Raw genomic sequence first — 14,210 nt, 5'->3', positions numbered from 1 at the left:
ACTCTAAACATTCGTGTTGGTATAGTAATATCAAATACTCGTTGATTGGTGATTATCGATACTCGTGTTACTGTAATTATTCCACGAGATGCGGTTGCATATCACGAACATGTGGGAAAAGTTAATCGATGCTTTTGCCTTTGGAATGAAACATACATCGATTGTAAATCGAAAGGTCTGATAAAGAACACGATGGACCTGTGAAATCCTGTTTGAATATGTATCCTTGAATTCTTAATTGACTGGAAACTAATCCATTTTTTTTTTTTTCACTATCCATAACAAGAAATAGATAAAACTTTGTTTCATACACTGAATGTCTACAAACCTCATTGATCAATTACACGTTACAAAATTTATAAATATAATTTTAATAACTCGTGATATAAAAAGTTTATTTAAAAAATAAAATAAAATAAAATAAAATAAAATAAAAACGCATTTCGTATCTCTTTCGACGAGATATATAAGATATCGGAATTTATTATTCAATAATTACAAATCTCCTGTATCAATTATAATATATAGATAATTTAGAAATAACATATACCCACATATATTAAATAATTCTAAATATATTTCGATAAAAATAAAAAAAAAATAAAAAAACAAAGAAGAAGAAGAAGAAGAAGAAAGAAAAAGTATCACTGATTTATCTCATAATTGTCGGTAAAAACCGATATAAAGAATCCTATCGATTTGCGTAACAAAAAGACGAGAATTCTAACGAACGTATTGAAACGTGCTAAAAACAATACAACTAATATTAGACGTGACTTGGGGTGGTAATGAAGAGATGGGGGCGAGAGAAGAAAGAAAGAACAAAAAAAGAAAAAGAAAAATCCACGTATAGACAATGAAAACGTCGCAGTGGGTCACGATAATGTTTATTCCACGAATAGATAACTGATTCTTTTCTATTACAGGACCGAACAATCGATATATAAGTACTTACTACAGCAGACATTATTACGTCAATTCTCTTACTTCGCTTAAGACTTCAAACAAATGCTCTTTTTCTTTTTTTTTTCTTTTCTTTTCTTTTCTTTCTTTTTCTTTTTTAGAAAGAAACGAAAAGAAAATAATAAATAAAAAATAATTCATTTTGTAGCAGCGTGTGCGTGTCTGTGTGTGTGAAATCTGAAAATAATTGTAACAAAGATCAACCGTGCAAAAAAATATATAGGGGAGGAAAAAAAAAGAAATCGCTATTTACATCTTCCGGCGATTTCATCTAACCAATGGTTGGTTGGTTGGTTGGTTGGTTGGTTGGTCGGTTGGTTGGTTGACTGGTTGGTTAGTTGGTTGATCGGGTTCCTTGTCAGTTTGTTTCGAACTTTCAATTCGGCAGAGATCGAAGCTTTCCCTCTGACAATGACAATTCGAGCTTTTCGGAACAATCGTCGAAAGTTCGAGTTGGCCAGCCGTAATGCGACGTACATACGTATGCATGTATGTATAGATGAAATATATGTATATATATATATATATATGCATGTAGCATATATGTGCGTAGGTACGTATGTATATATTTTCGAAAGAGAACGATCAACGACGCACAATCGTAGAATTCTATCAGAATGAATATTGATTTGAAAGACGTTGTAACTAGAGTTAACACCTATCACGCTATTTGTTATATATTACATATAGATATGTATGTATGTATGTATGTATGATAACGAATATTATTATAACTAATATTATATAAAAATTAAAAACTAAAGAATATTATTATTTTTATTTAAAAAGTATCGCAGATAATATTCATAGACGTATGTTACAGTACGATTTTTACTAACGATTATAATAGTTATTTTATATTACGGAGAATTATATTATTCATTATGTAAAGAATTGTATTTTACTTCTTTAATTAATAATAGTTAATATATTAGAAAAATATATGCATGTAGGTTTACGAATTTCTTTGTATTTCTAAGTGGAAATAATAGTATAGTTTCACGTATTTTTATATAGTTATAGTGCAGTTTCCTATATCGTAATAAATTAATTATTAATTATTATTAAAACGATTTCGTATTGTTATAGTTATTTCTTTGTGATATTATGCTGATAAAAAAGAAAAAAGAAGATAAGGTTATGTAAATAAGAAAACTTTATATCAAATTTCTTTCAAATATAAACCTCACACAGTGTGCGTCTGTGTGTGTAAATATTTTCTCAATAATTTTAAATATCTAATGTCCATTGCAAATAGATATAATTACGAATATATTTGTTAATTACGAACAAATTATGAGCAAAAGAAAATTCAATGTGTAATTGATCAGAGTGATTCTATCGATTTGTACGTACTATCCTTTCACCAAGGGAAAATATCAAAGGATAGTTTCTATCTATTTAACGTTGTTTACAAATTATGTATTACGTTTATATACACCATATGTGTACAAATTTACTATACCTATATACATACATACGTACGTACATACGTACGTATGTATATATATATACATATAGTAAAATGTATATATGTACATATGCATATACGTTACGTGAAAGCTATGCAAATAGGAAAATAAACAATTAAATATCGATAACATGTATTATTTAAATCGATGATCCAGTTAACTAGACGAAGTTAAAAGTATCTGTGTACTACTCGTTTGAGATAATGAACCAGTTCTACGATTGGATATTTTCATTAGATACCTTTACGCGACGACCAATCAAAAACATCGTTATAAAATTAACGACGTTCGATTAATATACTTACTAATCCTATTCAATTTATTATCATATACATATGTAAGACGTTATGTTCGGATTAAAGATAAATAAAGCTTAGTCATAACGAATACAGCTTACAAAGAAACTAATTAAATTATTGATATAACCTATAAGAGAAAAAAAAAGTTATAAAGACGATTACGTGTCCTGTAACGTTCGTTTATATCGGGAAAAAAAAGCATCTTAAAATCTAAACGTAAATATTACCCTCGTGGTAAGAAAAAAGCTGTTTGAAATCAAAAGAAAAAGTTTAACCTAAATAAATCGTCGTAGGACTTAGAAATATAGAAAAACATATATTATACATACGCATATACGTGTACGAGAAAGAAAAGAACGACGAGAAAACAATATGACGGAAGAAAAAAAGGCGGGCGATATGATTGCGTCGTTAGAGAATCATTTTGACGAAGAACGCAATAAAATTCGTAATATATCGTTTGGTCGGATTATATCGGCATTATTCTATTTATCAAAAAAAGAAAAAGAAAGAAAGAAAGAAAGAAACTATTTTTCTTCTCGATAGACGAGATATATGACGAGTATAACAAAGTAAAACTTACCTCTTCGTCGAATTCAAAGTCACCGTCAAATTTTCGTTTGCATTTCGCTCCGGTGACAAGGACGAGAAGTACCGTTGCCGGGAATAACCAAGAAAATCTCATGGTTTGTCTTCTTCTTCTCTTTATTTCCTACTTCCTTCCTTCCTTCCTTCCTTCCTTCCTTCCTTCCTTCCTTCCTTCCTTACTGACAGAAGGACAAACAATCCCTCGAAGAAACAGCACTTACCACGAAACGCGTAAACGAACGAACGAATGAACGAAGAAACGAACGACGAACGAATGAATGAACGAAAGAATTCAAATATTCGTCGTCGTTAAACGCGAAATATTATCACCAATAAGAAAGCTGTTGCAAACCGATCGCGCGCTTAACAGAATATCTTTGTTCACTTCGGTACCGTCCACGCGCAAAGCGGAAACGTTGCGCTCGACGGTCGAAGGAATTGTGACTGCGCCTGTCGGAACGACGACGACGACGCCACCGCGATACGGCTGTGCTACGGCGGCAACGCGTTCTCTGATTGGTCGGCTCGCGTCGCCGCGAAATGGTGGGGGCAAACCGAAGAACCACTCCGCGTTGTGCTCAGTTTAACGTTCGTTCTATCCTTCTCCGATTTATACGAACTCGAATCCTTGTCTTCTACTCTCTCTCTTCCTCTTTCTCTGTAGGTCTCTCAACGGTTTTCGTTCCGAAAGAGAATGAAGAGAAACGCGCGAGCGCGCTCGGGACCTACGTTGCCGCGGTAGTCAATACCTCCACCTGCTCGATTTACCTGAGGGAAAGAAGGAGAGAAGGTGTATGCGCGCGCGCGCGAAAATAGAGGGAGAAAGATATATATACATATACGTATGTTTGTATGTATGATGGAGATATATATATATATATAGAGAGAGAGAGAGAAAAGCAGAGAATTCGGCAGGAACGCAGGAACTCTTTCCTGCGCTCACGCTCGACCCAAAAGTAGTACCTGCCAACCTGTGACTTCGTCCTCCCTCCCCCTCCCCCCCTCTCACCTATTTTACCTACCTACTTCACTTCTTTTGTTTCTTCTTTTTAACAGCCTCGAGAGATATGATCGGTACCAGCATTGTAAACCTAACGTTTACAACCACCGACAAAGACAGACAGATAGACAGAAGATGGACGATGGTAGAGATATTATAAATCTTTAGGTATAAAATGTTTTTTTTTTTTTTTTATTGTTTTTGTTTTGTTTTGTTTTTATTTAATAATGAAGTAACACATACAGATATAACGCATACGTTACACGAAGAAACATTTTACGTTACCGAAGCGTTCATTTTCTTACAGAATTTAAGATCAATCGTATTCGTCTTGGCACTGAACGATGTAAGAACAACTTTCCATTTTAAACGGGATACGTATGTAAGTACGTATGTACATTGTAATCTATCTTCTTATGTACCTTACCGTATATCTATCGTACTACATCTTGTCTCCGTTGTTTTTCGTAAAAAAGGCGTATGAACGTTTCCCGCGGGACTGAGATCCAGAATACACGTCATGTTTCCTTTGCAAAATAAATTTTCTTTCCTTGAGAAACGGCGAAGTAGAACGTTATTTCGTGTAGAAGAGTCTGACCTTTTTTTAAATTTAACTACACAGCGCGACGATTTACTACGTCTGGCATAACTATTTTAAATTTCTCTCTTCAAAAGAACTAACCTCTTCTCCTTCTCACTATATTTCTCTCTCCCTCTCTCCCTCTATTTCTCTCTCTCTCTCTCTCTCTCCCCCTCTACGACTCGGCCGCCACTCATCTCCATTCGCCCCCCACCTCTTCGGTAAGAAACATATATATCACGTCTCCATCTCCATTGTTTTCAGTTTCTCCTTATTACTCGATTGATTATCTCCGTAGTAGAAGTAAACAATTTAGTAAGAACCTTCCTAACCTCTTCAAGAATTTTATTATTTATCACTACTGTGTATATATATATATATATATATATATATATATATATATATATATCGTCCGAATTCCTGTAGAAAAGAAGGATGGGCAATAGGTCGTAAAGTACGTACAACTAAACTTCAAAACGAATGCGAATGTCTCCTTGGAGAGCACTTCTCACGGAATGCAAAGGGACAAGTACTACGAGCTTTCGACGAACATCAACAAGATCGGCAAAAGTAAGAACGTAATATCGCTATAAAGTACTATCTTTAAAATGACATGTATCATAAAACTTTAGTTTGAATTTGAATCTCTGATGTTGACAAGTAGTAATATTGAAATATAGAATATCGAAATATAACCATGAATTTGAAGAAATTATACTTGTATAAAGAGAATGTGTTTATTATATTTAGAAATTGTTAAAGGGAAATAAACACATACTTTCATCTAATAGAACCCTTTACTCAGCTACTCTGTGTAAGTATATCACAACCTGTTACAATACGAGGCTTGTTTTCAAAGTGAAAACGTTAGTAATCATGCAGTGCTGTAGCAAAGATATCGTGCTGTTTTTATAATTTCATTGTCTATATATATGTGTGACGATAATGTTAATATTAATTCTTGCTATATTTTTAAACATTGAATTTATGTATTTCTTTGTTGATTTTAAAATATTGAATTTAGTATGTTGCACGTTTTATTACTATAGTACTGCAGAAATAGCTAATAATATTAAATACTATCTATAACTAGTGAGAATATATAGATAATTGTAATGCATGAATTAGTGTAAAAATGAAAAGTAGGAAACTGCTCTATCAATTGCCAGCAAATAGAGCATATCAGTGCGGATGATAATTTGCTGTGATATATAATATCCATTTATCTTCATTTAAGATGAATATAATGCCACTTATTAACTGAAATCAAAAAAGTATTAAGTAAATAAAATTTTAATGAATGTTTTACATACAAGTAATGATAATCAAAGTAATATTTAATGTTGTTTTAATAATAAGATTCAATGTTAAACATTGTTAATCAATTAAGTTATTAGATGATTATAACTTATGTAGCAGAGGAAAGAAGAAACTTTTGTTAACTGAAAAAAATAATTTTGTTAAATAAGGAAAAAAATGTGTATGATGAAAAAATAGGAAGTATATATATTCTAAACCTTTCATACTTACATACGATACATAATAATGTGTAATAATATATATATTTAATAGGTTTTCTTGAATCTTACCAATAGAATCTGTAACTTGTGGCTCTGCCTTTTTTGGAGCTTTCTCCACTATCTCTTCAGCATCATTTAAAGATATTTTATGTGAACAACCCTCTATGGTTACATTTATACTACAAATAGAAACGATTATATTGTTATATTTTCTATAACCATCGAAGTTTTTATCTGTGTTTACTAACCACGAGATTCCATTAGTAAGAGAATCTTTTTTAATAAGAGATTGCCAATGTTGATTTACTTCTTCGATAATACGTAACGCAAAATCTTTTGATTTAGCTTCACCATTAAAGGCAAATTGATTTTCTGGCTTACCATCAGGAATTTTATAAATTTTAAACCATTCAATAGTAGCTTTCATTAAGCCAGGAAAATGTTTTTCCATATCGCTTACATCTGAAGAGATAGATTAATTTCTTAATAAGATTTTTATCAAGGACAAAAGTAAACTTGAGTTGTTCACAAAAATTATGTTTACCATTTATATGATCTGCTAAAGGATCATTTACATCTATCACAATAATCTTCCAATCAGTTTCTCCTGCAACAATATTGTTGAAATATCGATATTTTACAAAGGTAATAAGTAACTTGAATTGTTTTGTTAAAACTAAAAGAAAGTAGATTATTACCTTCGTCAATAAGAGCAATAGCTCCAAGTACTTTGACATTTAAAACTTCACCCCTATTAGCAACCTGTGTTAATAAAATCATTTGTTAGGTATTAAATGAGAACTATACTACATATAATTTTATTATTTTAATTTTATTATAATTCTTACTTTATAACCTATTTCAAGAACATCAATTGGATCATTGTCTCCTTTGCATCCAGTTGCTTCATCTAATACATCTGGATTTTCCCATGTCTAGAATTGCAATATAAAATATAAAACTCTAATTATATACTTATTTCTTATTTTTATAATAAAGACTTTTATAATAAATAATTATAAAATGATTTTCTATAGATCTTTAACAAATAAAGGAAGAAAGAAAAGAATAGAAATAAATTGCTTATCTCATAGTTAAAAGAAGCAATATGATGTAAGAAATAAGTAGAGTGACATTTGATAATTCTTGTCCTTGAACTATCACTATATGTGTAATATGATAACTACTACACAGAGTATATACATTTAAAAATTGAGATTAAATCAAATGCTTTACTTTCTGCACGTACAAGATGATAAAGTCGTTAATAGAAAATAAGATCACTTTATGTAGTTGTATTGAAATGATTTGTTCACTTTTTTTTTCTTATTTTTTTATAAAATAAAATAATACCTGAGGAAGAGCACCATAATTCCATATATAACCGTGATGAGGAAAACAATTTGCAACGTATCTTACTTTTCCCTTTTTAGTATCTTGTTTAATAGGATTTAAAGGATCTGAACGACTTATCTCCATCTTTGCATTCGTCCATCTTGGTATTTCAACAATCATATTAAAAATCTTATTTGTCTCATCAGCATAAAGAGGAATGTCATGAAAGGGAGAAATCGGTCCATCTCCATTTTCTGTAATATCCAAATTGTTTTCTTGTAGGATTATATATTTTAGAATTTTTATTTAATTATCAAAATTCAATAATTTTATCTGTGAAATTGTATATTGTTTCTAAAAAATTCCAGTAAATATTTTTAATATCATTTTATCTAAATATATTCCAATTTGCAATACAAAATTATCAATTAAAGATATAATTACTAGTTACATAAATAATTTAATTTATATATTAATTTATATTTAATTTATACAATTTATAAAAAAATGATTAATTTAAATGTTAAATACCGACGAACGAATAGATGAGTCAATACGTAAACGAGCTAAACGAACGAAATAGTTTTCTTTAACAGATTCTCAAAGCATTTTACTTTCACTAAGGTTAAATGTCAATGCACGACATTTAAGTCAATCTCGAAATATACAACTAATACGATTAAAACAGCAAGAATATATACGTACAAAAAAGTATTCTAATTATATCGAAGTAATAAAATATTCAAAAAATTATTCATCATAGAATAAATTATAAGCGGTATTAAAAGAAAAAAGAAGAAAAAAAAAATAGTCAATAGTTCATAGAATTTATAATATCTTCTACCAAATACGTTACTGAATGACTTGAAATTACAAAAAAATAATAATAACGATATAATTAGAGAACACGATAAAGATTATTAATTACATGCGACATGCAAGAACATATACTCGTATGCCCGCCATACGACCTTTTGCGATCAAAGATCAAATTCATAAAACGCCGAAAATCGAATTAAGAGGTTATGTTTTTAATAACTTACTAAAATATATCCTATAATCTGTCGTGTTCAAACTACCCCTCTCGACGAATGTGTAAGACATTTTTCTAGCGAATTCTTGACAAATAGCACTCTTCCGTGTTCTAACCAGATGGCCGGTTGCTGCTAATCTCAATGGAATGGTGAGCTTATTTAAACAAAATGAACGTAACACGTGCAACGTTACCAAAGGCATTCTGATCAATCCTGACATCTATGAATGCTTAGAAGAAATAAATATGAAGGTAAAAGATAATTTTCTAGAATTCAATAGTAAAAAATATTATATTTTTATAAATGATTGCAATATTGCTTTGTACATTAATGTTAACTCTAACACATTTGAATAAAACGATACAAAAACATGAGACATAAAAAGAAAGTGCGAGATATGTGATATCGGTGTTAACAAATATATGACTCATCCGTTATAAGCGATTTAGACCAATCAGAACATTGTTTTTAGGCGCGCACATTGAAATCAATTATATAAAGCAAACATAATATAAAGATAATATCAATAATATAAATATATATATATACACACATTAACATCTACTTTCATAATTGAAAAATGAGATTTATTATGTGTACAATATGATCTGAAAGGTCATTGTAATATAATCATTATTATATTAAATTTTCTATGATGAAATCAAGGAAGGACGAAACTTTCGTATAAACTCCAGGATAGCCAGGTTCTGCACATCGATATCCATAAGACACAACTCCAATGAGGTAATAACTTTTATTATAAGTAGACATCAATGGTCCACCACTGTCACCCTAAACAATTATTTATTCAGAATCACGTTAGTCTTGTAAATGCAAAATGCAGAATATTTATTTGTGTGTGTGTATATGTGTGTGCGTGTGTTGTGTGTGCAATCAAATGTATATTTACTTACTTGGCACGCATCTTTTCCACCTCTAGCAAAACCAGCACATATAATACGATTGTCTATGACCGCATTCGTGAATGATTTAAATGAATCTTTACATATATCTTGCTTCACTACAGGAATTTGTAATTCTAAAAGATGACTACTCGTTGGGCCATCTGAAATATTTTATAACGTTTATCCATTGATATCTCTTATATTTCACACAAATTGATCTAATTTTTTATAAGAAAAAAATAAATTAATAAATTAATATACTTACTGAAATAAACTGATCCCCATCCAGCAATGAAAGGGAAGGTATTTTCAAAGTTGGAATTAATTAATGGTTCGATAACGGGTAAACAAATGGGATGAATATTTCCTATAAAATCAAAATTATTTATTTAATTAATTAATTGTATTACTTACTTTCTAATCGATCAGTTCTTTTCGTTTCAATTTATTTTACGTTTTATACATACACATACACACACACAAAACTTACGTGAAAATGGAATATCTTCTGCTAATCTAATAATAGCAATATCGTTAGTGTAACTCGTTGGATTATATTGTGGATGTAGAATTTTATTTTCGATTAAAATGTCAATAGGATCAGCACCATCTGTGGTACTGTTCAAATCCAATTCTCCGAGACGTGCCATAAATAAATTATTTCGTTGATAAACACAATGTCCGGCTGTGACAACATGTCGAGTAGAAATTAAAGTTCCACCGCAAAGAAATCGTGGTATGTCTTGATTTTTTTTATTGTGATAACCTAAAGCTGTTATCCATGGCCAACTGCCTAATAAAATAATTAAATTAAGTCATTATAATATTATGAAAATCTATAATATTAATTTTACTAATTTAATTACTAACTAATTTTCGTCAATTAATACAAAGCTTTAATAAGTATTAATATATTTATAATAGAATTTACAACACCAATAATTTCGTTATTAATTAATACTAATCAATACGATCGATTTATTCGCTAAATAATTTTAATAAGTAGTACCAATTTATTTTCTGTTATAATTCGTTTATTATAGTATACTAATATTATCAGAAAGAGAGAGAATAGTGCTATATATATTATACTATTATATATAAATTGAATACTATAATATTATATATAATATTATCAGTATTAATAATATGCTACATACTTCTATAAAATTTTTAATTATAATATAAAATGATTCTAATAATTATATAAATAATTAATTAATAAATAAATACTACTATTATTGTAATATATAAACAAAACTTGACATACCCAATGTTGCCGGTATACCGCCAACAATTCTATTATGTTCTCCATGACTGGTACCACAAATTGGTGGTTGTAGAGGGCCATAAGATGTATTTTTAACTTCTTTGTCATCAGTGTCATTATCATTGTTAGGACAACAAACACGTGGATCATTACCTTCGAAACCACACACGGAAGCTCTTAAAAAATCGATCGTTTCTGGTCGCTGTGCTTGCAAAATTTGTAGTAACGGTTGACACTGTTTAATATTTATGCAAATACCATTGGCTCCCAAAGGATTGACACATGGCAGTGTACCTAAAAAATACAATTAACGATTATATTAAAACATAACAGAAATTTCTAATTGTCTGATAAGAATTTTCCTAATCATTCATGTATTAATCATTCGATTACGTTGAAGATTTTAAGGATCGTAACTGAATGATAAACTCATATATCATCTGCTTATATATCATCTATGATCATCATTATTATTTTCTACGAATATATAATATTTATATAATAAATAATTCTTACAGCTGTTGTTAAACGACAAAAATCTATTACTATACGAATAACAAGATATAAAAAAAAAACAAAGAAAAAATGCAAGTTAAAAAAAATTAATTTATTGTTCATGCCTAATCAATAAATTAGTTTCTTCGAATGTACTACACATTATACTATCGTAGTTACATTGTACACAATAACATATAAAAAAATCATTAAAATCACATTATCTACAAAGTGTTTATTATATCTGACGTAACAATCGTTAGAAGCAATCGATTATTAAATATGCGTTGGAAGAATAACTCGAGTACTTTCAAAATTTCAACGGAAGTTATATAATCAATATGATTCTACGAATTTCAATAGAATTTAAACAGTCAGCTGGTTGACCTTAATCAACCAGTAAACTTTCTCGATGTAAAGACTTAAACCTTGGTAGTTCGAACTTTCATTCCAGACGAATGACAAACTTCTGCGAAAAAATAAGTTGAGTTATGGACTGACTAAATCGTTAAAATCATTTCTCGTTTTATCCTTTTTCGTTTCTTAATTTTTTCTTTTTTTTTTTTCTTATTCTACAAGCAGAAATGCATTTATTTCGCGCTGCCTGTACTTTAAATCGAATACGACTGATTAATGATCCATTCACATTGAATACCAAACTATCGAACGAAGATGTTTCATTAACATTGGACTCAGAATCTATGATCATAGCGTGAAGGCTAAACGTTGGAATTTTCCAAGAATGAAATGTTCAAGAATTTCGCGAAACATTAATGGAATTACGAACCTTGAGCCGATACGTAATACGGCAATATTTGTAGAAGACCAAGGAAACTGATTAATGATCCAACGGTCCACATTTTTAAAAATATTTATCGATGTTACTTCTCTTGAATGAATCACAGCATATACTGAAACAAAATACAGGTGATCTTGATTATTCGCGCATTCTTTCTGTTTGTTTGTTTCATCGTATTTCGAAAACAAGAGATTCTTTGAAGGAAAAAAAAGATGAAAAAATAAAAAAAATGAAATAGATGAAAAGATATAACGTCTGCCCGATTCATCGTTGATAATAATTACACTAGACCGTGAATTATAATATTTCATTATACATTCGAAGAGTTTTAACAAGTATGTTTATCAGACAGTTCAGGTTTAGATTTAATGATATATGTTTTTACTCGTTATAGCTCATGTTTATTGACATAGGTATGTGCGTATCTATTCTCTCTCTCTCTCTCTCTCTCTCTCTCTCTCTCTCTCTCTCTCTCTCTCTCTCTCTCTCTCTCTCTCTCTCTTTCTCTCTCATCAAAATAATTTACAAGTAATCGATAATTTTAATATATACCTGTATATATATATATATATTTTTTTTCAGTGTCTCCTTCTTCTTGTATGTAATGTTTCTCATATATAGTCAAAATACTTAACAGAATGATTATGCTTCCGCATATCAATACGCAAAACACTCCAAACGAAATACTGAAAAATATAGATGCCACTTTACCTTTTTATTATTCAATGACAATACTACGAGTATAATTATCCAATACAATATAACGCGTATGTGTCGCATGTGGTAAATTTAACTCTTTAATAATACTCTTAAAAAAAGAAAAAAAGAGAGAGAGAGAGAGAGGGACAGAGAAAGAAAGAAAAAAAAGTTCTGCTTGGTTACTCTTGACATTGGACACATGCAAATAAATATACTTATTGCGATATTATATTATGATAACAATTCACTGATGGAACTACATTTTTCATCCGCTACTTCCTGTGATATTAATTCAATGTCAACGGTAATGATTGTAAAAAAGGGATAATTCGTTCGGAGAACGAATGTTATCGAATTTTGCGATAAAACATTAATGCGCTAACGAATACATGACGTTGTAATTAATAATAATCATATATCTTATAAGATGTAATCATGAAGAATCGAAATAAGAAAAAAGAAAAAGAAAAGAAAACGAATACCAAAATAAAACTAATTCACAAAGAATGATATTATGATTGAATAAAACGAATTCAGGAATGATCTATAGAAATACGCGTTGTTTGTCACTATACCGTAAATACACGATGACACAATACGAATTAAAAAATTAATTTTCAAGAGGAAACAACACACATAAGAGTTCTTCTTTCATTGGTTTAAAAGTTAACATTAAATCTTTAATTGTCACTTTTCTGTACGTGTGCGTATACGCGCGTATATATATGTATATAAGAAAACAAATTACGCGATAGTTAACGATGAAAAAATGTAAAATGAGATACGAAAAAAAAACAAAAGAAACGATAAAGATCATTTCACTCACGGATCGCTAACTTAAGACAAGAAATCACGTAGTGTACGTCAATGATGCCGCTAAGAGACTGCACGACGTTACGGTAACACTCTCTTTATATTCGATGGAGAGTGCTAGAATATAGTAATACTATCAGTTGTACTACTAATTTATTTCTTCACACTAAAGTGGTAACTTACGAACTATACAATGTAAATCATTATCTTTTACAGTTACGGATTAGTGGAGATAATTATTTATTTTCCGAGTTCTTCGTATTATATATTTATCAGAAAGATAAATTATTTCAGTGATTAATATATATAACGCGAGTTATACATAATGATATTAATTATATAGATTAATTATCTTTTGTTTTTAAATATTTCTTTTACTTTCTTTATCCTTTTTTTGTTTCTTTTCTTTCTACAAAATAAAATTATAATTAATGAGAT

The 14,210-nt window shown here is 29.7% G+C and overlaps 3 protein-coding genes and 2 long non-coding RNA genes across 7 annotated transcripts in view; 1 reads left to right on the top strand and 4 right to left on the bottom strand.

Annotated features, from left to right (window-relative positions):
* LOC127067904 (proteoglycan Cow) overlaps positions 1–3,973 on the bottom strand; it is a 141,434-nt gene extending 137,461 nt beyond the window's left edge. Inside the window, exon 1 of the mRNA XM_051003324.1 lies at positions 3,318–3,973. Within this exon, the coding sequence (XP_050859281.1) occupies positions 3,318–3,419 (102 nt within the window). The 5' untranslated portion in view covers positions 3,420–3,973. The remainder of the gene's footprint in view (positions 1–3,317) is intronic.
* Positions 831–3,311, bottom strand: LOC127067914 (uncharacterized). Its single transcript, XR_007782784.1, has 2 exons — positions 1,217–3,311; positions 831–1,140 (listed from the first exon to the last, which is right to left on the bottom strand). It is a non-coding gene; the product is annotated as an uncharacterized LOC127067914 (long non-coding RNA).
* Positions 3,974–5,086: 1,113 nt separating the features above from the next.
* Positions 5,087–5,597, top strand: LOC127067912 (uncharacterized). The gene is made up of 2 exons (XR_007782782.1): positions 5,087–5,217; positions 5,329–5,597. It is a non-coding gene; the product is annotated as an uncharacterized LOC127067912 (long non-coding RNA).
* An 83-nt stretch (positions 5,598–5,680) lies between these two features.
* On the bottom strand, positions 5,681–9,008 carry LOC127067910 (inorganic pyrophosphatase). 2 transcript variants are annotated; one of them, XM_051003340.1, is made up of 8 exons: positions 8,801–9,008; positions 7,776–8,011; positions 7,271–7,357; positions 7,121–7,184; positions 6,967–7,029; positions 6,671–6,884; positions 6,492–6,601; positions 5,681–6,162 (listed from the first exon to the last, which is right to left on the bottom strand). In XM_051003340.1, the coding sequence occupies exons 1-8, from the start codon at positions 8,991–8,993 to the stop codon at positions 6,131–6,133; spliced, it is 999 nt and encodes a 332-aa protein (XP_050859297.1). In that variant the 5' UTR covers positions 8,994–9,008; the 3' UTR covers positions 5,681–6,130. The 2 variants fall into 2 exon arrangements, with proteins under 2 accessions (XP_050859297.1, XP_050859295.1); XM_051003338.1 differs by lacking the exon at positions 5,681–6,162 and adding an exon at positions 6,180–6,344.
* A 55-nt stretch (positions 9,009–9,063) lies between these two features.
* On the bottom strand, positions 9,064–13,924 carry LOC127067909 (venom protease-like). Of its 2 annotated transcripts, XM_051003337.1 has the most exons (8): positions 13,786–13,903; positions 12,813–12,946; positions 12,249–12,372; positions 10,967–11,260; positions 10,187–10,489; positions 9,962–10,063; positions 9,706–9,857; positions 9,064–9,583 (listed from the first exon to the last, which is right to left on the bottom strand). In XM_051003337.1, exons 3-8 carry the CDS (start codon positions 12,319–12,321, stop codon positions 9,428–9,430), a joined length of 1,080 nt encoding a protein of 359 aa, XP_050859294.1. In that variant the 5' UTR covers positions 12,322–12,372; positions 12,813–12,946; positions 13,786–13,903; the 3' UTR covers positions 9,064–9,427. The 2 variants fall into 2 exon arrangements, with proteins under 2 accessions (XP_050859294.1, XP_050859293.1); XM_051003336.1 differs by lacking the exon at positions 12,813–12,946 and having other exon boundaries at positions 13,786–13,924.
* Between the last annotated feature and the right edge of the window lie 286 nt (positions 13,925–14,210).

This window comes from Vespula vulgaris, chromosome 12 (genome assembly GCF_905475345.1).
Source record: "Vespula vulgaris chromosome 12, iyVesVulg1.1, whole genome shotgun sequence".
NCBI classification, from domain to species: Eukaryota; Metazoa; Arthropoda; class Insecta; order Hymenoptera; family Vespidae; genus Vespula; species Vespula vulgaris.
Note: the sequence above shows the minus strand (reverse complement) of the source record. Positions and strands in the feature narration are given on the sequence as shown.

Bases quoted from the DNA above. Each gene is read 5' to 3' on its own strand.
- LOC127067910 (XM_051003338.1), bottom strand. From the start codon at position 8,993: ATGCCTTTGGTAACGTTGCACGTGTTACGTTCATTTTGTTTAAATAAG. The intron at 7,185-7,270 runs GTAAGAATTATA...TTATTAACACAG, and splicing joins TTCTTGAAATAGGTTATAAA to GTTGCTAATAGGGGTGAAGT. The intron at 6,345-6,491 runs GTAAGATTCAAG...TATTTTTTTCAG, and splicing joins ACAAGTTACAGATTCTATTG to TTAACAAAAGTTTCTTCTTT.
- LOC127067909 (XM_051003336.1), bottom strand. From the start codon at position 12,321: ATGTGGACCGTTGGATCATTAATCAGTTTCCTTGGTCTTCTACAAATA. The intron at 10,490-10,966 runs GTATGTCAAGTT...TTATTTTATTAG, and splicing joins CGGTATACCGGCAACATTGG to GCAGTTGGCCATGGATAACA. The intron at 10,064-10,186 runs GTAAGTTTTGTG...TTGATTTTATAG, and splicing joins AGAAGATATTCCATTTTCAC to GAAATATTCATCCCATTTGT.